General features: G+C 51.0%; 2 protein-coding genes across 7 annotated transcripts; both read right to left on the bottom strand.

Moving 5' to 3' along the window:
* Positions 1-357: 357 nt before the first annotated feature.
* On the bottom strand, positions 358-14,441 carry LOC120619048 (C5a anaphylatoxin chemotactic receptor 2-like). Of its 2 annotated transcripts, XR_005657344.1 has the most exons (4): positions 11,850-11,987; positions 10,410-11,632; positions 9,451-9,624; positions 9,223-9,292 (listed from the first exon to the last, which is right to left on the bottom strand). XR_005657344.1 is itself a non-coding variant. In XM_039883181.1 (3 exons), the coding sequence occupies exons 2-3, from the start codon at positions 12,315-12,317 to the stop codon at positions 3,362-3,364; spliced, it is 1,518 nt and encodes a 505-aa protein (XP_039739115.1). In that variant the 5' UTR covers positions 12,318-12,547; positions 14,358-14,441; the 3' UTR covers positions 358-3,361. The 2 variants fall into 2 exon arrangements, 1 of the variants encoding a protein (XP_039739115.1); XM_039883181.1 differs by lacking the exons at positions 9,223-9,292; positions 9,451-9,624; positions 10,410-11,632 and adding exons at positions 358-4,411; positions 14,358-14,441 and having other exon boundaries at positions 11,850-12,547.
* A 1,492-nt stretch (positions 14,442-15,933) lies between these two features.
* LOC120619049 (C5a anaphylatoxin chemotactic receptor 2-like) lies at positions 15,934-23,152 on the bottom strand. Of its 5 annotated transcripts, none has more exons than XM_039883182.1 (2): positions 21,035-23,152; positions 15,934-19,982 (listed from the first exon to the last, which is right to left on the bottom strand). In XM_039883182.1, the coding sequence occupies exon 2, from the start codon at positions 19,965-19,967 to the stop codon at positions 18,933-18,935; it is 1,035 nt and encodes a 344-aa protein (XP_039739116.1). In that variant the 5' UTR covers positions 19,968-19,982; positions 21,035-23,152; the 3' UTR covers positions 15,934-18,932. The 5 variants fall into 5 exon arrangements, with proteins under 5 accessions (XP_039739116.1, XP_039739118.1, XP_039739119.1 ...); XM_039883184.1 differs by having other exon boundaries at positions 22,486-23,152; XM_039883185.1 differs by having other exon boundaries at positions 22,631-23,152.
* Between the last annotated feature and the right edge of the window lie 9 nt (positions 23,153-23,161).

Below are 23,161 nucleotides of genomic sequence, written 5' to 3'. Positions count from 1 at the left end.
AAAAACGGAGACCAACCTTGAAAATTCCTTAAGTGGACAAAACCAGTTGAGTCACTCAAACAAAGCTGGATTTGGCTTATTTTGCAAGACCGACCCGAATCAGTTCTTGCTTATGCTTCCGGAAATTATAAGCAAAACTCGAACTATTTCCCAAGTTAGGTATGAGGTAACCACTGACCAATTCCCTATTATTGAAGAAAATTCTAATATTATAAACAATCACTGTGAAGAATAAACAGTCACTGCTTTATAACAATATATGCCTAAGCTTCATTCCATGTTTTGGATTGAGTGCTCCCTTGCAAACCGCTTTTTGATATGTGCACGATAAGCTTTTACTAATGATGACTTCAGCGATTCATTGGTTTTACTTTTATTTCTGAACTTTTGACGGGTGTAATTATCAAACCTTTGGAGAACAAGTTGAATACAGAGAGGTCAATTCATATGTCATTACCCAAAGAAGAACAAGAAGAAATTGACTAAACACTCTGCTTAAAGTATGCAAAACAGAACCATGACTCTTGTAAAGGAACATGAGAAGTAAACCACAATATGCAATCGAGAAGGAAGTCACAAACTACCAAACCAGGATTGGGTAGCAAACTTAAAACTAGTTCATGAAAAAGCCATTAAGCCCTTGTTCTTTGGAAATTTAAGGAAGTCTATACATTCATGGTAAAAAATAAAAAAAAAATCAACAGAAAAAACAAACTAAAAAACAAAAAAGGGTACAACAAACAAAAAAGATTAATGAGTAACGAACTTCTACCTAAAAATTGCACAGTGTACGTTTGAAAGCTTTTGTGATATTGGCTCTTTTAACAAAAGGGAAGGCTGACGCAATAAGAGATGGAAATAAATGTCAAAAAACCATAAAGACTTGTTATAAAATCTTCCAAAGCAGAACTTTCCTGAATATACAAATTGTTCCAGGACATAATTCATGCTACAAGGCAGTTTTAGTCTTAATAATTCATGTCGGAGAATTCTAAACAATGTACCAAGGGATAAAACATGTATTGTTGAGGACCTACTGTGTGTCCTTATATCAGATACAGAAAAAAAAAAGAGAGAGAGAGAGAAAGATAGCAAGAAAGGGATCTCCACCATCAGGGAGCTCACAATCTGGTTGGAAGAAAATGAGGTTCAAAGAAATAAAAGTAGTTCGGCTCTTTCGAAGGCCTGGGGTGGGTGGAGGAGACAGAAATTCAAGTGGCACAGATGTCACTCTTGGGGAATTTACAGTTTAGCCGGGAACTTGTGTTCCGGAAACTCGGAAACATGGAAAAGAGAACACTAACTACTGCCTTCCTGGGAGGAGGAGGAGGAATCAGGGAGGTTTGCTGGACAAAGTGTCCCATGCGCAAAGCGTTGAAGGAAATTGGCCATAATTGAGAGTAAGGGCATGGGAGGCAACGAAACGTGGGCTCAAACCTCAGCTCTGGAACTTCTTTACTGTGTGACCTTGGGCAAGTGACCTCCCGCCCCTGGGCCTCGGCTTATAAAATAAAGCATCTCCCCTACCTCTCTGGCTTGTTGTAAGAATTACCTTAAAGGTGAAACTGTGGGTAAGGTGCTGCATGACTCTCCAGACGGGTGACGCGACTGTGTGACGTAAAAGGTCTGAGCAAATGAGATTCTAGAGCAACCTCTGCCTAACGGGACTTTCTGTCATGATGAAACTGTTCTATATCTGCTCTGCTCAATATGGTTACCACCAGCCACGTGCAGCTATTAAGCACTTAAACTACAGCTAGTGCGACCAAGGAACTATTTTTAATCTAAATTAATTGAATAAAAGGGAATTTGAATGGCCACAGACAGTCGATGGTGACCAGTCGGGCAACATGGTTCCGAAGGGAATTCCAGGCAGTGGCACCAACTTGAGAAGAGGCCCAGAGGCAGGAAAAGAAACAGCCCACGGGGTCTGTATTCATTTCACGTGGCCGCTTAACGAGTTACCCTAAGCTTAGTGACTTAAAACAACACAAATGCATTCAAGTGAGTTTTGGAGATCAGAAATCTGATATCGAGGCCTTGGCAGGTCTGCGTTCCTTCCGGGGGCTTCAGAGAGAATCCACTTCCTGGAGTTTTTCGGAAGCTGCTTGCATTCTGTGACTCTTGGCTCCCTTTCTGATGTCACTCTGACATCTGCTTCCATTGTCACACCTCCTGCTACTAACTCTGACCCTCCTGCCTTCCCCTTAGAAGGACCCTTGTGATGACACAGGGCCCACCTGGATAGTCGTGGATCATCTTCCCATCCCAAGATCCTTAACGTAATCACATCTGCAAAGTCCCTTTGGCCGTGTGAGGTCACCTATTGACAGGTTCAGGGGGTTGAGATGTGGACATCTTTGCGGGGCACGGTTCTGTCTGCTACAGGGTCTGCGTACGTGTCCAGCGGTGGAGAGAGGCGTAGGGTACCAAGCTACGGAGATTGGCCATGGGCTTCCCCTGAAAATCAATCCGTACCCTGGCACCCTGTCCCCACCTCTGCTGCTATTACCCTGATCCAAGTCACCATCACCTCCTGCACTATGCATTACCCTGGTATCGTCTCGCTTCCCTCTCGCCTCCCCCCGAGTTCGGTCGCCACCAACAAGCAGAGGCATCCTGTTAAAAACTAAGTCAAAGCAGGACGCTGCTCTGCTCTGAATGAGATCAACTGGTTTAGGAAAAAAAAAAATTACAAACTGTTCAGTTAGATATGAATTTCGAATCAACAACAAATAATTTTTCAATGTTTAAGGATGTCTCAAATGTTGCCTGAGACACACTCATGCTAGAAAAAAAAATAGTTCGTTGTAGTTGATCTGAAATTCATTGGATTGGGTGTCTTTGTATTTTCATCTGGTGACAGTAGCTCAGGACCCACCCATGGATCCCCAAAGTGTGCTATGGCCTGGACAGCAATCCTGGAGTATGCCAGCACACTCCACCTCAGGGCCTTTGCACTTGCTGTTCGTGCTGCTCAAGATGCTTTTTTCTCTCCTTTATTCAGGTTTTGGGCTCAAAGCTGACCTGACCCGAGGGGCCTCTCCTGGCTGACCTATACTGCCCCACTCAGCCCCCTTTGTCCCTTTAAGGTTCGGTACTGATCACGTTGGACCTATTCCACATTTCTTCATTCTTTTGTTTCTTGTCTGTCTTCCTCCATGAGAACATCAGCTCCCTCGGGGCAGGGAGCTGTGTCGGTTTGGGTCACCGCTACATCCCGGCGCCTCGTCTTGCACATAGCATGCACGTAATAAAAGTTTGTCACGTGAATAAAGGAATAAATGACTCTATCATTGAACCCCTGGATGTACCTGTGCCTGAAGCCCCGTTGTGTGAAATGGGATAGGAGGATTAAAAATTAGTTTCCTTCCAGCCTCACCTCCGTCTCAGGGACCTGCTCATGGCTGCTGGAATTCCCATTCATCACACTTTCATCATTGCTTCCCGAGTCCTTTAGGACCAAGTGACATGTAGCTGGCAGCGACCCGCAAAATTGAGCCCTCCCGAAATACAGGATGAGCATGGGATTGAGGCAGCTGTGAGCCAGCGCAAGTCCTACAACAAAGGGTTCAGCCTGCAGGGCCCAGATCCAAAGCGTGGATGTGGGGCCAGCCATGGTGATCACCAGTCCCAGCACATGGTAGGGGGCCCAGCAGACCAGAAAACACACCGCAGCAACCATGCCCAGGGGCCAGCGGTGTCGGCCTTCACGGTGCAGGACAGCACCGTGGCAGCTGGCCATGGCCACCAGTGGCCCCAGGAAGCCAAAAATAAACTGGATGACGGTCACTGTGTTCTCCGCTACCGTCCAGCTGCCATAGTCCAACACACACTCCAGCTGGGATGGGTAGGTCTCCCGGAGCACCTGATGGTACATGTCCAAGGGCGTGGCCAGCAGCAAGGCCAAGGACCAGGCTCCCAAACGAGCTAACTGCACACAATATAGCCACCGATTCTCAGTCCACCAGGTGGGCTTGAGGACCAGCAAGAAGCTGTCCAAGCTGAGAGCAATCAGGAGTAGGACCTTGTCGTACATGGACAGAAAGATGACAAAGGGCAGGGCCCGACAGCCCATCACCCCATATGGCCAGTGGCCCCGCCGGATGATAGTCACCACCAGGGCAGGGAGATACAGACAGCAGAATAAGTCTGCCACAGCCAGGTGGTAGAACCAGATCATGTAGAGATTCTGTTTCCAGAAGGGCCAAAACCTGGTCATCCAGGCAAGCATAACATTGCCCGGCACCCCAACCAGGAAGACCACAACTAACAGCAGGAATAAGGCCAAGCGGAGAGCTCCGGTGGGGATGCAGTCGCCAGCTGCGCAGTTCACATGGACATCCGGGGTCTCGCCATACGACTCGTACTCGTGGTTGCCAGTAGTATCCGCCATCTCGTCCCCAGAAACCTGGACAGGAGACAAAGGCCACGAAACCACAGGTGAAGACTCTGAGGCCCTCAGAATCCTTGGGGGCGGAAACCCCAGCCCATCAGCATCTCAGACAGGGAGATGCACCAATGTGAGGACCTCAGCGCCTTCAAATGCCGGCATTTTAGAACAGCACGATGTGAGAACTAGCTCATTCGCATCTTGGAATTCTAGAATCTTCCAACACAGAATCCCAGCACGTTAGAATATCAGACTTCTAGAAAGCTAGTGTCAGAACACGGTCAAGATCAAATCTCTTGAGATTCCCAAATATTAAACTCTTAGAACCCTGGCCGATCACTACTTGGAATTACGTGTCTGATTGAACTTTCATCGTTGATAAAGATGCTTTCTATCGACGGCGTCCACTCCAGTAGCCGTCAGCCGGAGGTGGCTACGGAGCATCCGAAACGGAGCCGGGGCAGTTGAGAAACTAAATTATCCGTGTGACGTAGTTTTAATTAATTTGAATAGCTCCACCTGGCTAGCGGCTACCTGATTGGACCATGAAGTGCTAGAACACTGAACCGTGAAAACGCTCTCCTATCACCGGCCTGGAATTCTAGAATTTGAAACATCTGAATCTGAATATCCATCGAGACGGGGAAAGGTTCGTATGGATTCACGGCCAAAGTATTTGGCTCGGTTGTTCTTCATCTGCAATTCTGGAGCTTGGTGCGATGAAAAACGCGACTCTGGAGCAATCTCGTCCTCTTTTTTTTAACACAGACTGGGTCATCGTGAAGCACGCAGACAGCAAAGCACAGGCCTCACACAGGTGCACTCGCTAGCTTTCACAATCAGCCTGAGCACGACTGTGTGACTGGCCACCAGACTGAGAAACAGAACATTTCTAGAATCCTCCCAGAGCAATTTTTATAAGGAATGATAGTGTGAAGAAAGCAGGAAAAAGAATATGTTGAATTCTCTACGAGTCATTCATTCATTCATTCATTCTACACAGCCCCCTAGTGCCTGCTCTGTTCCAGGCACTTGACACACAGTAGGGCAGCCGTCCCCAACCTTTGCGGCACCAGGGGCCGGTGCTCCCATGAGAATCTAACGCCTGATGATCTGAGGCGGAGCCGAGGCGTGATGCTGGCGCTGGGGAGCGGCTGCAGATACAGACGAAGCTTTGCTCACCTGCTGCTCACCTCCTGCTGTGCGGCCCGGTTCCTGACACGGACCAGTACCAGTCCGTGGCCCAGGGGCTGGGGACCCCCGCAGTAGGGGACAAGACTGAAGGAGTCAGACAGAACGGAATAAATGAGCACAATACCCAGTATTTCCGAAGCTGATAAGTGCTATGGCAAAAGGCAAAAATAGTACACGGGGAAGTTTTAATTCTCCGTGTTGGAATTTTAAAGGAGTGGTCAGGGAGGGCTTCTCTGAGGAGGTGAAGTTTGACCAAAGCCACAGAGGAGGTGAGGGAGAGAGCTGTGTGGGGATCTGGGAGAAGAGAGTTCCAGGCACACAGAACGGCCGGTGCAAAGGCCCTGAGCGGGGAACATGATGGTCACGGTCAAGGAACATGGAGGCCAGAGTGACTGGAGTCAGGTGGACAAAGGAGCTGAGGGGGAATTAGGAGCAGAGAGACATCAGGGGGCCACGTGGGGGCATTGTAAGGACTTTCCCTTTAATTCCACGTGAGGTGGGAAGCATGAGAGAGCAGAGAAGCGACATGGCCTCTCACAGCATTAATAACTATCGCTGTTGGTATTATTAATATTATTATTAGAAGCCACCGCTTAGCATCTCGTGCAATGTGCCGGGCGCTGCTTAAAGCACTTTAAATGTCATACTGTTTAATCCTTATAACAGCGCTCTGACTTTAATACCACCATCATACCCATTCTGCAGATGAGGCAGAGAGAAGTTAGGTAACTTACCTGAGGTCACTCAGCTAAGCAAGTGAAAGCTGAGTCTTTGAACTTATCCCCACTCTGAACTCACCCTACAACATTATCATGCAAAAATCTTACATTCCAGAGAGTTAGAAGGCAGGACAGCCAGCTGTCCCGCTAGGAGACCCAGGGTCTGTGACTCAGTTTCAGCTGGCTCTCTCTAGACCTCCCTGTCTGAGGAACGAGAGTCACCGAGGTGAAGCGACCCCCTGGTTTTGGGAGACCTTGAGGAGTTAATACGTGTCAACACTTGGCATAGAGCGACCTGATCCCTACTACCCAAGACTCCAGCCACGGCTGACACAACAGGAAATACAGAGGGGAAGTTGGGGCGCTCACCTCTGACCCCTCCGCCCTGCCAAGTTGCTTCCAGGAGGCCAGGCCACTCCACAGGTGTGTGTTTGGGTCTGGCACTCTGCTTTCATATGATTTTCATCACTAGAGTAAACGCGACCAGGCTTTAAAAGCTCAAACCCTCACCAGCAGTGTGGCCTTGGGCAAGTCCCCTAACCTCTCTGTGCCTCGGCGTCCTCATCCACAAAATGAGAGTAATAATAATACTAGACTTACCTTGCAGGGGGTTTCGAGACTCCACCAGGCCGATAGCAGTAAGGGGCTCAGAATGCAGTGCCAGCGTTCGCCGCTGTCACTTCTTCGGGTTATCTGGGAGCAGCACCCCTCCCCACCATGGGACCCCACCCTTCCCTGCTCTCACCGATTAAAAGCCCGGCCGTTTTCTGCAGATAACCAGTTCAGTCTATGCTGTTTCTCTTTCAACACATTCCACAGAAATGGGCACGGCCGACGCTCCCCGCATCATCCCTCCGTCTTTCCGGCTCCCCGTGCCTCGGATCCCTTTCCCCGTCTGCACACGCGTTGCCTTCCCCACATATAAAACAATATCACCAGGATGATTATTTTATAATCATTCAAATGACAGATGACATTTATCAAGCGCCTGTGGTGTACCAGGCATAAAGAAGCCTCATGGCAACCCTGTGAGATGAGTAGCCGCGTTATTCCCACGTCCCAGGATGTCAGGATTATTCCTATTATTCCCGTTTTCTGGAGCGTAGGCCCTTCCCTGCTTTGGGCCAAGCGCAGGCACGCGCAGATCCTCACCAAAAGACATGTTCTGAAACATTCAGCCCACGATGGGAAAGCACCCAAATATCCTCTCACGGGTGGCGCTGCATTCACGCGGCAGATGTCCCAAGATGGCGAGAGTGGACGTGGATGGTCCTCCCCCACGTCACGTGCAGGGCAGAGAGCCGGACACGCAGGAGATTCGCCTGGAGGACCCCATGCGCATCAAATTTTAAATGGGCAGGAAGATTCTACACGAGCGGGGGGCAACCAAGGGGCACGAGAGGGGACTCGGACTGGGCTCCTGCTGTTCCTGGATCCTGGGTGCCAGCTACCTGGGCACCAGCCCCTGGAGACGCACAGAGCTGCCCAGGGCTGATGCGCATGCCTCTCCGGTGCGTGTGTCGTACAGGACGACAAAGGTAAAAGACTTTCCTTAAGAAGTAGAATCCGTGAGTCAAAGGGCTCGTTCCCCCCCAGCACGAGGCTGTTTGGCGGGTTTCCTAGAAGTCGCGGGGTTTGAGAATGGCTGTTTCCTAGGGAACTGAGAGGGATGATACATTTGAATCCTTGCAAAAGATTTCCTGTCGGCCTGCCGGAGTCCATTCCCAGAGTCTGGACTTGATGTGGGCTCCCATGTAACACGGATTAAGATTCTGTTTCTCGAATTCGAGTTCCAGTGCCCTCCCTGTCTCCTCCCTCCTTCCCTCCCTCCTTCGCTCCATCCTCCCCTCCCTCCTTCCCTTCATCCTTACCTTCTTTCAAGAGGGGCCCCAATGTTGTCCACAGCACTTGGGAGCATGATCTGGGCCCACGGCCACACCTCGGAAGTCTGGGGGTCTCTCCCTGGTGTCTGGCAGTTGGTGGGTTTCTGGACGTTCCTTCCTCTGCCACCTTACGGCCCCCGGGACATCTTCATAACCCAGGAGAAGCAGGAGCGGCCTTTTCCTCTTCCCAGGGTGCGCTCCTCCAGTATTCCTCCCATGACTCACACGCCCCCAAATTGCCAGAGCAGCAGATGAGGTTGGCGAGGGCTCGGTGGGCGGAGAGCTGCCCATGTCCCCACCCCGGTCTCAGTGTCATCAGCTTCCTCGACGCCAGACCGGTGCATCCAGGAAGGGTCTTGGTCGCCACTGCAGGGCCCTCTGAGGCACTTCTCGATAAGCACCCACTGTGCCCTACTCCCATCTTGGACTCCTACTGTGCACCCAGCCCCTCCTGTCTGCCCTTTGCGGAACCCCGTGGACAGATAAATATTTCTCCCTCCGTGTTCTGAGGGAGACGGCTCAGGGTCGTGTCCTCTGCAAAAAGGCCAAGGTCGCCGAGCACAGGACATGAGGTCCCAGAGGCAGACAGAAGACAGACAAGGCCCTAGCCCCTCTGTGGGCCTCGGTTTCCCTGCCATCGTAGCGTGTAGGCTGAGAACATGGACCCGAGATCCAGAATGATCAGACAATCCCAGGTACACGTTGATGTGTCTTGGGGCCTCTGCCCCCCGTGAACCTCAACGCCCAGGGGCTCCTACCTGAGGACTCTGTTCCTTCCTGCTTTTTCAATTTGATATCAGACTTCTGGACTGGAGCAGACACCACCCTCTCCTTCAGCTTTCTGCCTGGGTTTGTCGTGGTGGTTCCTGTACACTCATTCAAAATTCAGAAAACCGAGTCTCATACAGGTGATAACACAGCTAATAAGTGACAGAGTCAGATACAGGCCCACAAGTGTCTGAAGTTTCCCAAACTGACCTCTTTCGACCAGGTGAAGGATGCCATTTAGGCTTCTTCCTCGACAAGGATGGAGGGGCACATGGGACGATGGAAGGGCGGCCCAAAGCATCCCTGAGCACACTGTCTGTGGGTGGCCCTGAAGTCTGCATGATACAGAGAGGAATTAGACATACTTTCTGCCCCGAGGATAGATGAACAGGGCCCAGAGAAGGAGTAGGTCATTCAGAGTCACTTGGAGAGCAGGCATTGCCCTGCATCCAGCCAGTACCCTGTGCGATCACCTCGAGGCGGGGTCGCTCACCAATCACAACGTCCACGGGCAGCTGGGTCAGCAGGGACCCGATGGGGTGAGGGCCTCTGAGCTGTCCAGGGCGCCCTGGTCCTGGAGGTAGAGGATGGCTGTTTCCAGCCGGGCTGGTGGGGACGGCTCGATGAAGGGGAAGGTTCGGGGTTCTCCCACGTTCATGCTCTTCATCTGGAATGAGAACCGAACCCCCCGGGGAAGGGACACATGAGCTGGCATGGAGCACTGAGAGGTTCGGATCACAAACTCGTGATACTTTAAGACACTCGATGTCAAGGCCCATGGTACAGAGGCAGGGGAGAAGCGCCATCGTCTGCCTGTCTGCCCGGCACCTCTTCTCCCAGACCCTGGCCATGGAATGAACACATGATCTAAGCCGGACCATTCGAGGTTTCTCAGCCCCCCTCCCAGCCCTCAAAGCAACTAAGAAATAACCACATGACCTGAGCCGGGCAAATCAGAATCCTTTCCTGGGACTGCAAACTAGAGCTGGGAGAGAGAAGTTCCAGCATCCTCTCTGCTAGTGAGGGGCCAGGATGGAAACCCAGAGCTGCTGTGGTTATTTTTCCATCGCCTGGAAATTAGCCCACCCACCACCGATGGAGAATTCCTTAAGTGTTCCTCAGCAAGACCCGCCTCCCCCATGATGGATACTCAAAGCCACGAAATCCCCTTTTCTGCTTACAAGAATTTCAGCTGCGTTTCTCTCTTTTGACCAAAAAATCTCCATGAATTCAGAGGCCAGAGGCACAGCAGGTGGTGGAGAAAATGAAGTCAGCACCTGTCATTGGGTCTGGCATGAGCCAGAGGGAAGCTCAGAGAGCCTGGGGGCTCAGTCCGAGTCTCCCAGCCAGGTGACCTGCTCACCTGGCCCTGACCTAGAGGCCACTGGCCATCCTCCCTGCTCACCGAACCCTGATGTTGTCTGGGAGATCACCTGATACCCACTGAAAGACCTTCAAATTAGAAGCTCCGGGTGAGAAGTAGGGCGCGGATTTTTTTTAAGTTCTCCGGATGATTCCAATGTGTAGCTGGGGCTGAGAATCAGTGCTCCAATCCAGTCTGGCAATGCCACCGCCAGACAATTACAGGTCATAGAGGGCACACAAAGCCAGTTCTGCCGACAAGACAGGCTGGGAAATCAGCCAGGGGTTTCTGGGAAAGGCTCCCGTGGTCTTACAAATGACCCCCAAAGGAGCAGGTCATTGTTCCCGTCTCTGGAGAGTAAAGGAGGAGGAGATGATGCCCACGGCTGCCGGAGCCAGGTGGCACTCACGATGCAGCCTCAGATGGAATCCCAGCTGTGCCGCTTGCCAGCTGGGTGTGTGACCTGGGTCACGCTGCTTTACCTCTCTGCATCCGGTTCCTTGTCCCTACTTTGGATTGATAGGATTACCTACCCCACAGGGTTTCTGTGAGGATCAATTATGTACATAAAACACAGAGCTTAGCCCTAAGTAAGCACTAGGTGAGTTGTTTTTTTTATCATCATCATCATCATTAGGCGAGCTGCTGAGCTGGAAAGACAGAAAAAGCCCAGGTCCTTTACGACATCACTGATTCATTTAAGTAACCGAGCCTGAAACCTCTCCACCTCGGGGCTTCAGGTTAGAGAAAACGGTACAGTTTCCTTACAGTCCGAGCCGGCGTTTCTCAAATAGCAGGTTACGCGGGTCAGGAACTCCACGAAGTGGGTCATGATCAGCATTTTTTAAAAATGAAATCAAATGAACAGACACTATCACGTGCAAAAAGGGGCTGGTGTGCACCTCTCACGCATGCGTGAGCCTGGGGCAGATGCTCCCCACCGCCCCCCACCTGCCTTTCCCTCCTCTTCCTGAGCACAGAGACTACACTTCCCAGCCTCCCCTGCAGTGCGCTGTGGCCAGGGGAGCTCCAGCCTGGTGGTGGAGGGAAGTACATCCCCGCGGACCTGGCCCTCAAAGCCCCACAAACCTGTCTCAGAGCGGGCTGACGGAGGCACAAGTGGGAAGGGGTCTGGGTCCCTGGATACAGGAAACTGCCCACCAGCCCGAGGAGAGTTCTTCTGCGCTGGCCGTTCTGGCAGTGGGTGTCCTTGCGTGGTCTACAAGCAGCTACCAAGATGCGAGCCACCACGTAACACGTGTCGAGAAAGCCCAGCTCTAAATGCCACTTGTTTTTGGGTTTTCTGTTATACCTGAAAGCACTCTACTGAGTCACGAGGTTCTTCCGTGATCCTCCGAATCTGGGGGACGATTCTCCCCTCAAAGTGGCATCAGACATTTGCGAGAGAGGAACACCCCGGTGGCCTGGCCAGCCCCGCCCTTCTTGGCCCTGAACTCTGGGACTGGTCTCGTCTAACCGCCTCCCAGTTGTCCCGGGCACCAGCGCTCGGGACGTTCCCCTCCCCTCACCTGCAGTCTGGCCAGCCCCCCGAAGGCCTGCTTCTGGCCGAAGTCCAGGTAATGCAACAGAGCTTGGCGGAACTCAGAAACTCTCTCCGGGGGCATACGTCGGCCCGGCCACCGTGAGCCCCTGGCATCGGGGCTCAGGACAGAGAGGTTGATGCGGTAACGCGAGTCGTAAGCTCCAGGTAGGTCGGCCAGTGATGGGATGCAGGGCTTGGGACGCCCAGGGTCTTTTTCCTCCTTTCCGGGTGTCCGCATATTCTGGAATCTCTGTAAACATTCAAAGAAGGTCCAGAACTTCTGGCACTCCTCGGAGCCCTGGCGGTTATAATCCTCGTCGCGGAAGAAGGCGTCTTCGAACAGACGCTGGGGCTCTGGACAATTCCAGTCCCATTTCTCCAGGGCCACCTCCTCGCTGGGGTCCTGGGGTCGGTCCCGGTGAGCCCTGCCCTCCCTTATCCTGGGAGCAGCCATTACAACATTGTCACAAAACTGGCCTCAGTCAAGATTCTCATCCATCCCCACCTCCTGCAGTGAGAGGCCAGTGCCTGCAATAAGGAACTCAGGAGTGGTCCAGGATCACCGTAGGCGACGGCAGAGTAAGTGGCCAGGGTCAAGCTGGTGACACACAGGGCACCTCACGACTCCTGCAGTGATCTCTGGGATGGACACAAGTTCATGCTGGGTTTCCAGGCCCTGAATACCTAGGGAAGAGACCAGAAGACACTCATTTGTTTTTAGAAACATTTATTGAGAGCCTGCTATTTCGCAAGCACTGGACTAAGAAAAGAGACAGTATAGAGTAAGGTCACCTGAGCCCCCACAAGTGGTCATGCTCACATGCAAGAGTCAGACATGTCACCAGAATGACAATTCAGTGGCTGGGGCTGTGATACGGGAAGCCCAGGGGTCTGTGGGAGCCTCCCCTGACCCCAACCACGAGAAGTGTGTTATAACCAAGAGTACTTTGGGTCTACTGATTAAGTGAGACGAAGTGCCCAAGTTTGCAAGTGTTGCGTTTCGTGCGTATCGCTTTTGCTGCCTGGCACACCCCTTCCTTCTTCTTCCTAACAGGAGACATCTTCCTTGGGAGAGTAGCCCTTCCTGGATTCCACACGGTTCTGATGGCCTTTAAACCAGAAACCGCCTATTGGCTAAGGAAGTGACAAAAGACTGGCCCATCGTGGGACCCTACGCTCCCTCGAACCAGTGCTCGGACTGAGATGTGGACACCACTCAAGGCGAGTTAACTGAGACCTCTCTGGAATTCACACCGGGTTACTACAAAGCTCTGATTTTATCTACTGCGGCTAGGCAAGGCCGACATAAACCCAGAGCTCTTGGTAGTATCTCAAGATGATCATCTTCCCTGATATTTATCCTAGAGAAGTCTGCACGTGGGCACAGAGCAACTGACACAAGGAAGGTCACTGAGCCACTACTAGGAGAGCAGGAGAGGGAGGGGGAGAAGCTTGGCGACATCATTTAGTGCCTGAGGCTTAGTTCCCTCCAACCCTCCACTACCCAGCTACAGGAGAAAACGTCTTTTTGCTTAAAGGTGGGTTTCTGCCTCACAGATGCCTGTGTCCCAACTAACATAGACCATGCCCGCATATGTGCAGTTTCCTGCAGGGGAGTCCATCAGAGACTCTTAAACGGGTTTATGATCTTAAAAGGGTTCTGAGCATTCTCACGGTAAAGGCTTTGGAGTCGGGAAGATCTGGGTTTGAACCGCAGCTTCGTCATTTATTAGATGTGTGATCACTGGCAAATTAACTTCTTAAGGCTGTTTCCTTCATCTATCAAACACAGACAATATCCCTCAAAACACGTCAATGTTTATCACCTAGCCTGGTACACAGAAGCTAAACGGTACCTAGCACTCAAGTCCAGCGCTTTCTCCCAATGGTGACTAACACAGGAAAAACAGCGAGAACCAGGGACACATAACCTGGAAAAAATTACACTCAAACGGCCACAAATGGCCTTCATAATGGCATTGGCAATGCTTCCACTTGCTCTGCCTCCAGTCTGTCAAGACCCTCACGGAACAGAGCTTGGAGCTTCGATCTCTGCGGTCTCAGGGGAACTCGGGCCGACTCGGGGAGTCATTAGAGCCAGGGACAGATTTCATCCGAGGAAGAACTGGCGAACTGGCAGGGTTGTTTCCCACAGGAGCAGCAGCTGTGAGCCTCTCCCGGTGGAACCCATCGGCCACTTGCCCTCGACCTCTCTCGTTCGCAGCTTCCCTCCTCTCCCGACCTCCCGGTCCCTCCGTCCCTCAGTTTCTCGCAGCTTCTTGTCGTGCCACAATTTCTCGGGCCTCTCTGTCCCCCAGGTCCTTCTGGACGCCGGGGCTCCATCTCCGTCCGCCGCTGCCGGCCCCTCCTCCAACATATTTCCTCATCTCCGGACCTCCCACCACCCCTCAGCTCGCTCCCTGGACATTCCGGACCCCGCTCCACTCCCACCGCCTAACAACCGCCCCGCGTAGGCGCCACGTCCGTCACCTACAGAACCGCCGCGAGGGCTTCAACTTCCGTTTTCCAGGGCCCCGCGCGCACCCACAGCCCGTCCTGCGCTTGCGCATGTCGTCCCCGCGGCTCGGCCCCGCCCCGCCACGGACGGAAGAGCCAATGGGCAGCTGCGAACGCTCACACATCACTCTGCGCCTGCGCCCGCTCTCGCTCCGGCCCCGCCTCCCTTCGGGCGGAGTCTAGGGTGACGTTGCGCCCTCTAGGGGTCGGGGCCGGCGCTGCGACCCGGTCACTGAAAGGCCACTTGCCTCCCGGGATCACCCGGGCGCTGGGATTTTAAACTACCGTAGGGGAGGGGGTTGTTTTAAAACTCCCTCGTTGGGTTATAATAGTGGCCGGAGCCCAGACACTATTAAAACACTCCCGAGATTTACTCATTATAATTCAACAGAGCAGGAAAGGGGCGAAGAGTGAGGCTATTTGAAGCGCCATGGTCAGAGACATCTAAAAAGTGGCATCTGAGCAGAGAGCTGAAAAAAGTGAAAGCTAAAAAGAGTAGGAACCGTGGACACCCCCTCGGGGAGAGCATTCTAGGTAGAGGAGACAGCAAATGCAAAAAATGAGATGGCGACAGGCTGGGTGGATTCAAGGACCGGCAAGCGGGCGTGTGTGGCTGGAGTGAGGGTGGCTGTGTAGCAGGGAACCAGGTGGGGAGAGGAGGTGGATGGATCATACACACCATGCTGAGGACTTGGGCTTCTAATCTGTGTGAGCTGGCAGCCCTGGGAGGAATCTGAGCAGAGGACAAACGCGAGACACCATCTGACTTAGATTTTTAACCGAATCTTCTGGGTCCCGTGTGGGACACGGACTCTAGGGAACGGAGATGAGAAAAGAGGACCAGGGAGGAGGCAGCTGGACTAGGTGAGAGAGTGTGGTGGCTGGACCAGCATGATGGCAGTGAAGATGGTGAGAAGTGGTCAGATTCTAAAGAAATTTTAAGGTAGAACCCAGAGGGTTGGATTGGCCATGGATTGGCCACGGAATGTGAAAGAAAGAGAGGCATCAATGATGGCCTCAAAGTTTTTCCCCCAACACCTGGAAATATGGAGTTGCCATGAACTAAGATCAGGAAGATGCAGGAGGAGGGCTGAGAGAGAGAGAAACCCAGAGTTCCATTTGGAGCATATTACATTGAAGTTATGGCTTGGACATCGAGTTGGGACGTCAAATGGGAAGCTGGATGTGTTCACATCAAAAACGGAGACCAACCTTGAAAATTCCTTAAGTGGACAAAACCAGTTGAGTCACTCAAACAAAGCTGGATTTGGCTTATTTTGCAAGACCGACCCGAATCAGTTCTTGCTTATGCTTCCGGAAATTATAAGCAAAACTCGAACTATTTCCCAAGTTAGGTATGAGGTAACCACTGACCAATTCCCTATTATTGAAGAAAATTCTAATATTATAAACAATCACTGTGAAGAATAAACAGTCACTGCTTTATAACAATATATGCCTAAGCTTCATTCCATGTTTTGGATTGAGTGCTCCCTTGCAAACCGCTTTTTGATATGTGCACGATAAGCTTTTACTAATGATGACTTCAGCGATTCATTGGTTTTACTTTTATTTCTGAACTTTTGACGGGTGTAATTATCAAACCTTTGGAGAACAAGTTGAATACAGAGAGGTCAATTCATATGTCATTACCCAAAGAAGAACAAGAAGAAATTGACTAAACACTCTGCTTAAAGTATGCAAAACAGAACCATGACTCTTGTAAAGGAACATGAGAAGTAAACCACAATATGCAATCGAGAAGGAAGTCACAAACTACCAAACCAGGATTGGGTAGCAAACTTAAAACTAGTTCATGAAAAAGCCATTAAGCCCTTGTTCTTTGGAAATTTAAGGAAGTCTATACATTCATGGTAAAAAATAAAAAAAAATCAACAGAAAAAACAAACTAAAAAACAAAAAACGCTACAACAAACAAAAAAGATTAATGAGTAACGAACTTCTACCTAAAAATTGCACAGTGTACGTTTGAAAGCTTTTGTGATATTGGCTCTTTTAACAAAAGGGAAGGCTGACGCAATAAGAGATGGAAATAAATGTCAAAAAACCATAAAGACTTGTTATAAAATCTTCCAAAGCAGAACTTTCCTGAATATACAAATTGTTCCAGGACATAATTCATGCTACAAGGCAGTTTTAGTCTTAATAATTCATGTCGGAGAATTCTAAACAATGTACCAAGGGATAAAACATGTATTGTTGAGGACCTACTGTGTGTCCTTATATCAGATACAGAAAAAAAAAAGAGAGAGAGAGAGAAAGATAGCAAGAAAGGGATCTCCACCATCAGGGAGCTCACAATCTGGTTGGAAGAAAATGAGGTTCAAAGAAATAAAAGTAGTTCGGCTCTTTCGAAGGCCTGGGGTGGGTGGCGGAGACAGAAATTCAAGTGGCACAGATGTCACTCTTGGGGAATTTACAGTTTAGCCGGGAACTTGTGTTCCGGAAACTCGGAAACATGGAAAAGAGAACACTAACTACTGCCTTCCTGGGAGGAGGAGGAGGAATCAGGGAGGTTTGCTGGACAAAGTGTCCCATGCGCAAAGCGTTGAAGGAAATTGGCCATAATTAAGAGCAAGGGCATGGGAGGCAACGAAACGTGGGCTCAAACCTCAGCTCTGGAACTTCCTTACTGTGTGACCTTGGGAAAGTGACCTCCCGCCCCTAGGCCTCGGCTTATAAAGCATCACCCCTACCTCTCTGGCTTGTTGTAAGAATTACCTTAAAGGTGAAACTGTGGGTAATGTGCTGCATGACTCTCCAGACGGGTGACGCTACTGTGTGACGTAAAAGGCCTGAGCAAGTGAGATTCTAAAGCAACCTCTGCCTAACAGGACTTTCTGTCATGATGAAACTTTTCTATATCTGCTCTGCTCAATATGGTTGCCACCAGCCACGTGCAGCTATTAAGCACTTGAACCGCGGCTAGTGCGACCAAGGAACTATTTTTAATCTAAATTAATTGAATAAAAGGGAATTTGAATGGCCACAGACAGTCGATGGTGACCAGTCGGGCAACATGGTTCCGAAGGGAATTCCAGGCAGTGGCACCAACTTGAGAAGAGGCCCAGAGGCAGGAAAAGAAACAGCCCACGGGGTCTGTATTCATTTCACGTGGCCGCTTAACGAGTTACCCTAAGCTTAGTGACTTAAAACAACACAAATGCATTCAAGTGAGTTTTGGAGATCAGAAATCTGATATCGAGGCCTTGGCAGGTCTGCGTTCCTTCCGGGGGCTTCAGAGAGAATCCACTTCCTGGAGTTTTTCGGAAGCTGCTTGCATTCTGTGACTCTTGGCTCCCTTTCTGATGTCACTCTGACATCTGCTTCCATTGTCACACCTCCTGCTACTAACTCTGACCCTCCTGCCTTCCCCTTAGAAGGACCCTTGTGATGACACAGGGCCCACCTGGATAGTCGTGGATCATCTTCCCATCCCAAGATCCTTAACGTAATCACATCTGCAAAGTCCCTTTGGCCGTGTGAGGTCACCTATTGACAGGTTCAGGGGGTTGAGATGTGGACATCTTTGCGGGGCACGGTTCTGTCTGCTACAGGGTCTGCGTACGTGTCCAGCGGTGGAGAGAGGCGTAGGGTACCAAGCTACGGAGATTGGCCATGGGCTTCCCCTGAAAATCAATCCGTACCCTGGCACCCTGTCCCCACCTCTGCTGCTATTACCCTGATCCAAGTCACCATCACCTCCTGCACTATGCATTACCCTGGTATCGTCTCGCTTCCCTCTCGCCTCCCCCCGAGTTCGGTCGCCACCAACAAGCAGAGGCATCCTGTTAAAAACTAAGTCAAAGCAGGACGCTGCTCTGCTCTGAATGAGATCAACAGGTTTAGGAAAAAAAAAAATTACAAACTGTTCAGTTAGATATGAATTTCGAATCAACAACAAATAATTTTTTAATGTTTAAGGATGTCTCAAATGTTGCCTGAGACACACTCATGCTAGAAAAAAAAAATAGTTCGTTGTAGTTGATCTGAAATTCATTGGATTGGGTGTCTTTGTATTTTCATCTGGTGACAGTAGCTCAGGACCCACCCATGGATCCCCAAAGTGTGCTATGGCCTGGACAGCAATCCTGGAGTATGCCAGCACACTCCACCTCAGGGCCTTTGCACTTGCTGTTCGTGCTGCTCAAGATGCTTTTTTCTCTCCTTTATTCAGGTTTTGGGCTCAAAGCTGACCTGACCCGAGGGGCCTCTCCTGGCTGACCTATACTGCCCCACTCAGCCCCCTTTGTCCCTTTAAGGTTCGGTACTGATCACGTTGGACCTATTCCACATTTCTTCATTCTTTTGTTTCTTGTCTGTCTTCCTCCATGAGAACATCAGCTCCCTCGGGGCAGGGAGCTGTGTCGGTTTGGGTCACCGCTACATCCCGGCGCCTCGTCTTGCACATAGCATGCACGTAATAAAAGTTTGTCACGTGAATAAAGGAATAAATGACTCTATCATTGAACCCCTGGATGTACCTGTGCCTGAAGCCCCGTTGTGTGAAATGGGATAGGAGGATTAAAAATTAGTTTCCTTCCAGCCTCACCTCCGTCTCAGGGACCTGCTCATGGCTGCTGGAATTCCCATTCATCACACTTTCATCATTGCTTCCCGAGTCCTTTAGGACCAAGTGACATGTAGCTGGCAGCGACCCGCAAAATTGAGCCCTCCCGAAATACAGGATGAGCATGGGATTGAGGCAGCTGTGAGCCAGCGCAAGTCCTACAACAAAGGGTTCAGCCTGCAGGGCCCAGATCCAAAGCGTGGATGTGGGGCCAGCCATGGTGATCACCAGTCCCAGCACATGGTAGGGGGCCCAGCAGACCAGAAAACACACCGCAGCAACCATGCCCAGGGGCCAGCGGTGTCGGCCTTCACGGTGCAGGACAGCACCGTGGCAGCTGGCCATGGCCACCAGTGGCCCCAGGAAGCCAAAAATAAACTGGATGACGGTCACTGTGTTCTCCGCTACCGTCCAGCTGCCATAGTCCAACACACACTCCAGCTGGGATGGGTAGGTCTCCCGGAGCACCTGATGGTACATGTCCAAGGGCGTGGCCAGCAGCAAGGCCAAGGACCAGGCTCCCAAACGAGCTAACTGCACACAATATAGCCACCGATTCTCAGTCCACCAGGTGGGCTTGAGGACCAGCAAGAAGCTGTCCAAGCTGAGAGCAATCAGGAGTAGGACCTTGTCGTACATGGACAGAAAGATGACAAAGGGCAGGGCCCGACAGCCCATCACCCCATATGGCCAGTGGCCCCGCCGGATGATAGTCACCACCAGGGCAGGGAGATACAGACAGCAGAATAAGTCTGCCACAGCCAGGTGGTAGAACCAGATCATGTAGAGATTCTGTTTCCAGAAGGGCCAAAACCTGGTCATCCAGGCAAGCATAACATTGCCCGGCACCCCAACCAGGAAGACCACAACTAACAGCAGGAATAAGGCCAAGCGGAGAGCTCCGGTGGGGATGCAGTCGCCAGCTGCGCAGTTCACATGGACATCCGGGGTCTCGCCATACGACTCGTACTCGTGGTTGCCAGTAGTATCCGCCATCTCGTCCCCAGAAACCTGGACAGGAGACAAAGGCCACGAAACCACAGGTGAAGACTCTGAGGCCCTCAGAATCCTAGGGGGCGGAAACCCCAGCCCATCAGCATCTCAGACAGGGAGATGCACCAATGTGAGGACCTCAGCGCCTTCAAATGCCGGCATTTTAGAACAGCACGATGTGAGAACTAGCTCATTCGCATCTTGGAATTCTAGAATCTTCCAACACAGAATCCCAGCACGTTAGAATATCAGACTTCTAGAAAGCTAGTGTCAGAACACGGTCAAGATCAAATCTCTTGAGATTCCCAAATATTAAACTCTTAGAACCCTAGCCGATCACTACTTGGAATTACGTGTCTGATTGAACTTTCATCGTTGATAAAGATGCTTTCTATCGACGGCGTCCACTCCAGTAGCCGTCAGCCGGAGGTGGCTACGGAGCATCCGAAACGGAGCCGGGGCAGTTGAGAAACTAAATTATCCGTGTGACGTAGTTTTAATTAATTTGAATAGCTCCACCTGGCTAGCGGCTACCTGATTGGACCATGAAGTGCTAGAACACTGAACCGTGAAAACGCTCTCCTATCACCGGCCTGGAATTCTAGAATTTGAAACATCCGAATCTGAATATCAATCGAGACGGGGAAAGGTTCGTATGGATTCATGGCCAAAGTATTTGGCTCGGTTGTTCTTCATCTGCAATTCTGGAGCTTGGTGCGATGAAAAACGCGACTCTGGAGCAATCTCGTCCTCTTTTTTTTAACACAGACTGGGTCATCGTGAAGCACGCAGACAGCAAAGCACACGCCTCGCACAGGTGCACTCGCTAGCTTTCACAATCAACCTGAGCACGACTGTGTGACTGGCCACCAGACTGAGAAACAGATCATTTCTACAATCCTCCCAGAACAATTTTTATAAGGAATGATAGTGTGAAGAAAGCAGGAAAAAGAATATGTTGAATTCTCTACGAGTCATTCATTCATTCATTCATTCATTCATTCTACACAGCCCCCTAGTTCCTGCTCTGTTCCAGGCACTTGACACACAGTAGGGCAGCTGTCCCCAACCTTTGTGGCACCAGGGGCCGGTGCTCCCAGAATCTAACACCTGATGATCTGAGGCGGAGCCCAGGCGGTGATGCTGGGCTGGGGAGCGCCTGCAGATACAGACGAAGCTTTGCTCACCTGCTGCTCACCTCCTGCTGTGCGGCCCGGTTCCTGACAGGAACCAGTACCAGTCCGTGGCCCAGGGGCTGGGGAACCCCGCAGTACAGGACAAGACTGAAGGAGTCAGAGAGAATGGAATAAATGAGCACAATACCCAGTATTTCCGAAGCTGATAAGTGCTATGGGAAAAGGAAAAAATAGTACACGGGGAAGTTTTAATTCTCTGTGTTGGAATTTTAAAGGAGTGGTCAGGGAGGGCTTCTCTGAGGAGGTGAAGTTTGACCAAAGCCACAAAGGAGGCGAGGGAGAGAGCTGTGTGGGGATCTGGGAGAAGAGAGTTCCAGGCACACAGAACGGCCGGTGCAAAGGCCCTGAGCGGGGAACATGACAGTCACGGTCAAGGAACATGGAGAAGGCCAGAGTGCCTGGAGTCAGGTGGACGAAGGAGCTGAGGGGGAATTAGGAGCAGAGAGACATCAGGGGCCACGTGGGGGCATTGTAAGGACTTTCCCTTTAATTCCACGTGAGGTGGGAAGCATGAGAGAGCAGAGAAGCGACATGGCCTCTCACAGCAATAATAACTATTGCTGTTGGTATTATTAATATTATTATTAGAAGCCACCGCTTAGCATCTCGTGCAATGTGCCGGGCGCTGCTTAAAGCACTTTAAATGTCATACTGTTTAATCCTTATAACAGCGCTCTCACTTTAATACCACCGTCATACCCATTCTGCAGATGAGGCAGAGAGAAGTTAGGTAACTTACCTGAGGTCACTCAGCTAAGTAAGTCAAAGCCCAGTCTTTGAACTTAGCCCCACTCTTGAACTCACCCTAGAACATTATCATGCAAAAATCTTACATTCCAGAGAGTTAGAAGGCAGGACAGCCAGCTGCCCCGCTAGGAGACCCAGGGTCTGTGACTCAGTTTCAGCTGGCTCTCTCTAGACCTCCCTGTCTGAGGAACGAGAGTCACCGAGGTGAAGCGACCCCCTGGTTTTGGGAGACCTTGAGGAGTTAATACGTGTCAACACTTGGCATAGAGCGACCTGATCCCTACTACCCAAGACTCCAGCCACGGCTGACACAACAGGAAAGACAGAGGGGAAGTTGGGGCGCTCACCTCTGACCCCTCCGCCCTGCCAAGTTGCTTCCAGGAGGCCAGGCCACTCCACAGGTGTGTGTTTGGGTCTGGCACTCTGCTTTCATATGATTTTCATCACTAGAGTAAACGCGACCAGGCTTTAAAAGCTCAAACCCTCACCAGCAGTGTGGCCTTGGGCAAGTCCCCTAACCTCTCTGTGCCTCGGCGTCCTCATCCACAAAATGAGAGTAATAATAATACTAGACTTACCTTGCAGGGGGTTTCGAGACTCCACCAGGCCGATAGCAGTAAGGGGCTCAGAATGCAGTGCCAGCGTTCGCTGCTGTCACTTCTTCGGGTTATCTGGGAGCAGCACCCCTACCCACCATGGGACCCCACCCTTCCCTGCTCTCACCGATTAAAAGCCCGGACATTTTCTGCAGATAACCAGTTCAGTCTATGCTGTTTCTCTTTCAACACATTCCACAGAAATGGGCACGGCCGACGCTCCCCGCATCATCCCTCCGTCTTTCCGGCTCCCCGTGCCTCGGATCCCTTTCCCCGTCTGCACACGCGTTGCCTTCCCCACATATAAAACAATATCACCAGGATGATTATTTTATAATCATTCAAATGACAGATGACATTTATCAAGCGCCTGTGGTGTACCAGGCATAAAGAAGCCTCATGGCAACCCTGTGAGATGAGTAGCCGCGTTATTCCCACGTCCCAGGATGTCAGGATTATTCCTATTATTCCCGTTTTCTGGAGCGTAGGCCCTTCCCTGCTTTGGGCCAAGCGCAGGCACGCGCAGATCCTCACCAAAAGACATGTTCTGAAACATTCAGCCCACGATGGGAAAGCACCCAAATATCCTCTCACGGGTGGCGCTGCATTCACGCGGCAGATGTCCCAAGATGGCGAGAGTGGACGTGGATGGTCCTCC

The sequence above is a fragment of the Pteropus medius genome, unplaced genomic scaffold, assembly GCF_902729225.1.
Source record: "Pteropus medius unplaced genomic scaffold, Ma_sr-lr_union100, whole genome shotgun sequence".
Taxonomy (NCBI): domain Eukaryota; kingdom Metazoa; phylum Chordata; class Mammalia; order Chiroptera; family Pteropodidae; genus Pteropus; species Pteropus medius.
The sequence above is the reverse complement of the archived record's forward strand: the minus strand, read 5'-3'. Positions and strand labels throughout refer to the sequence as shown.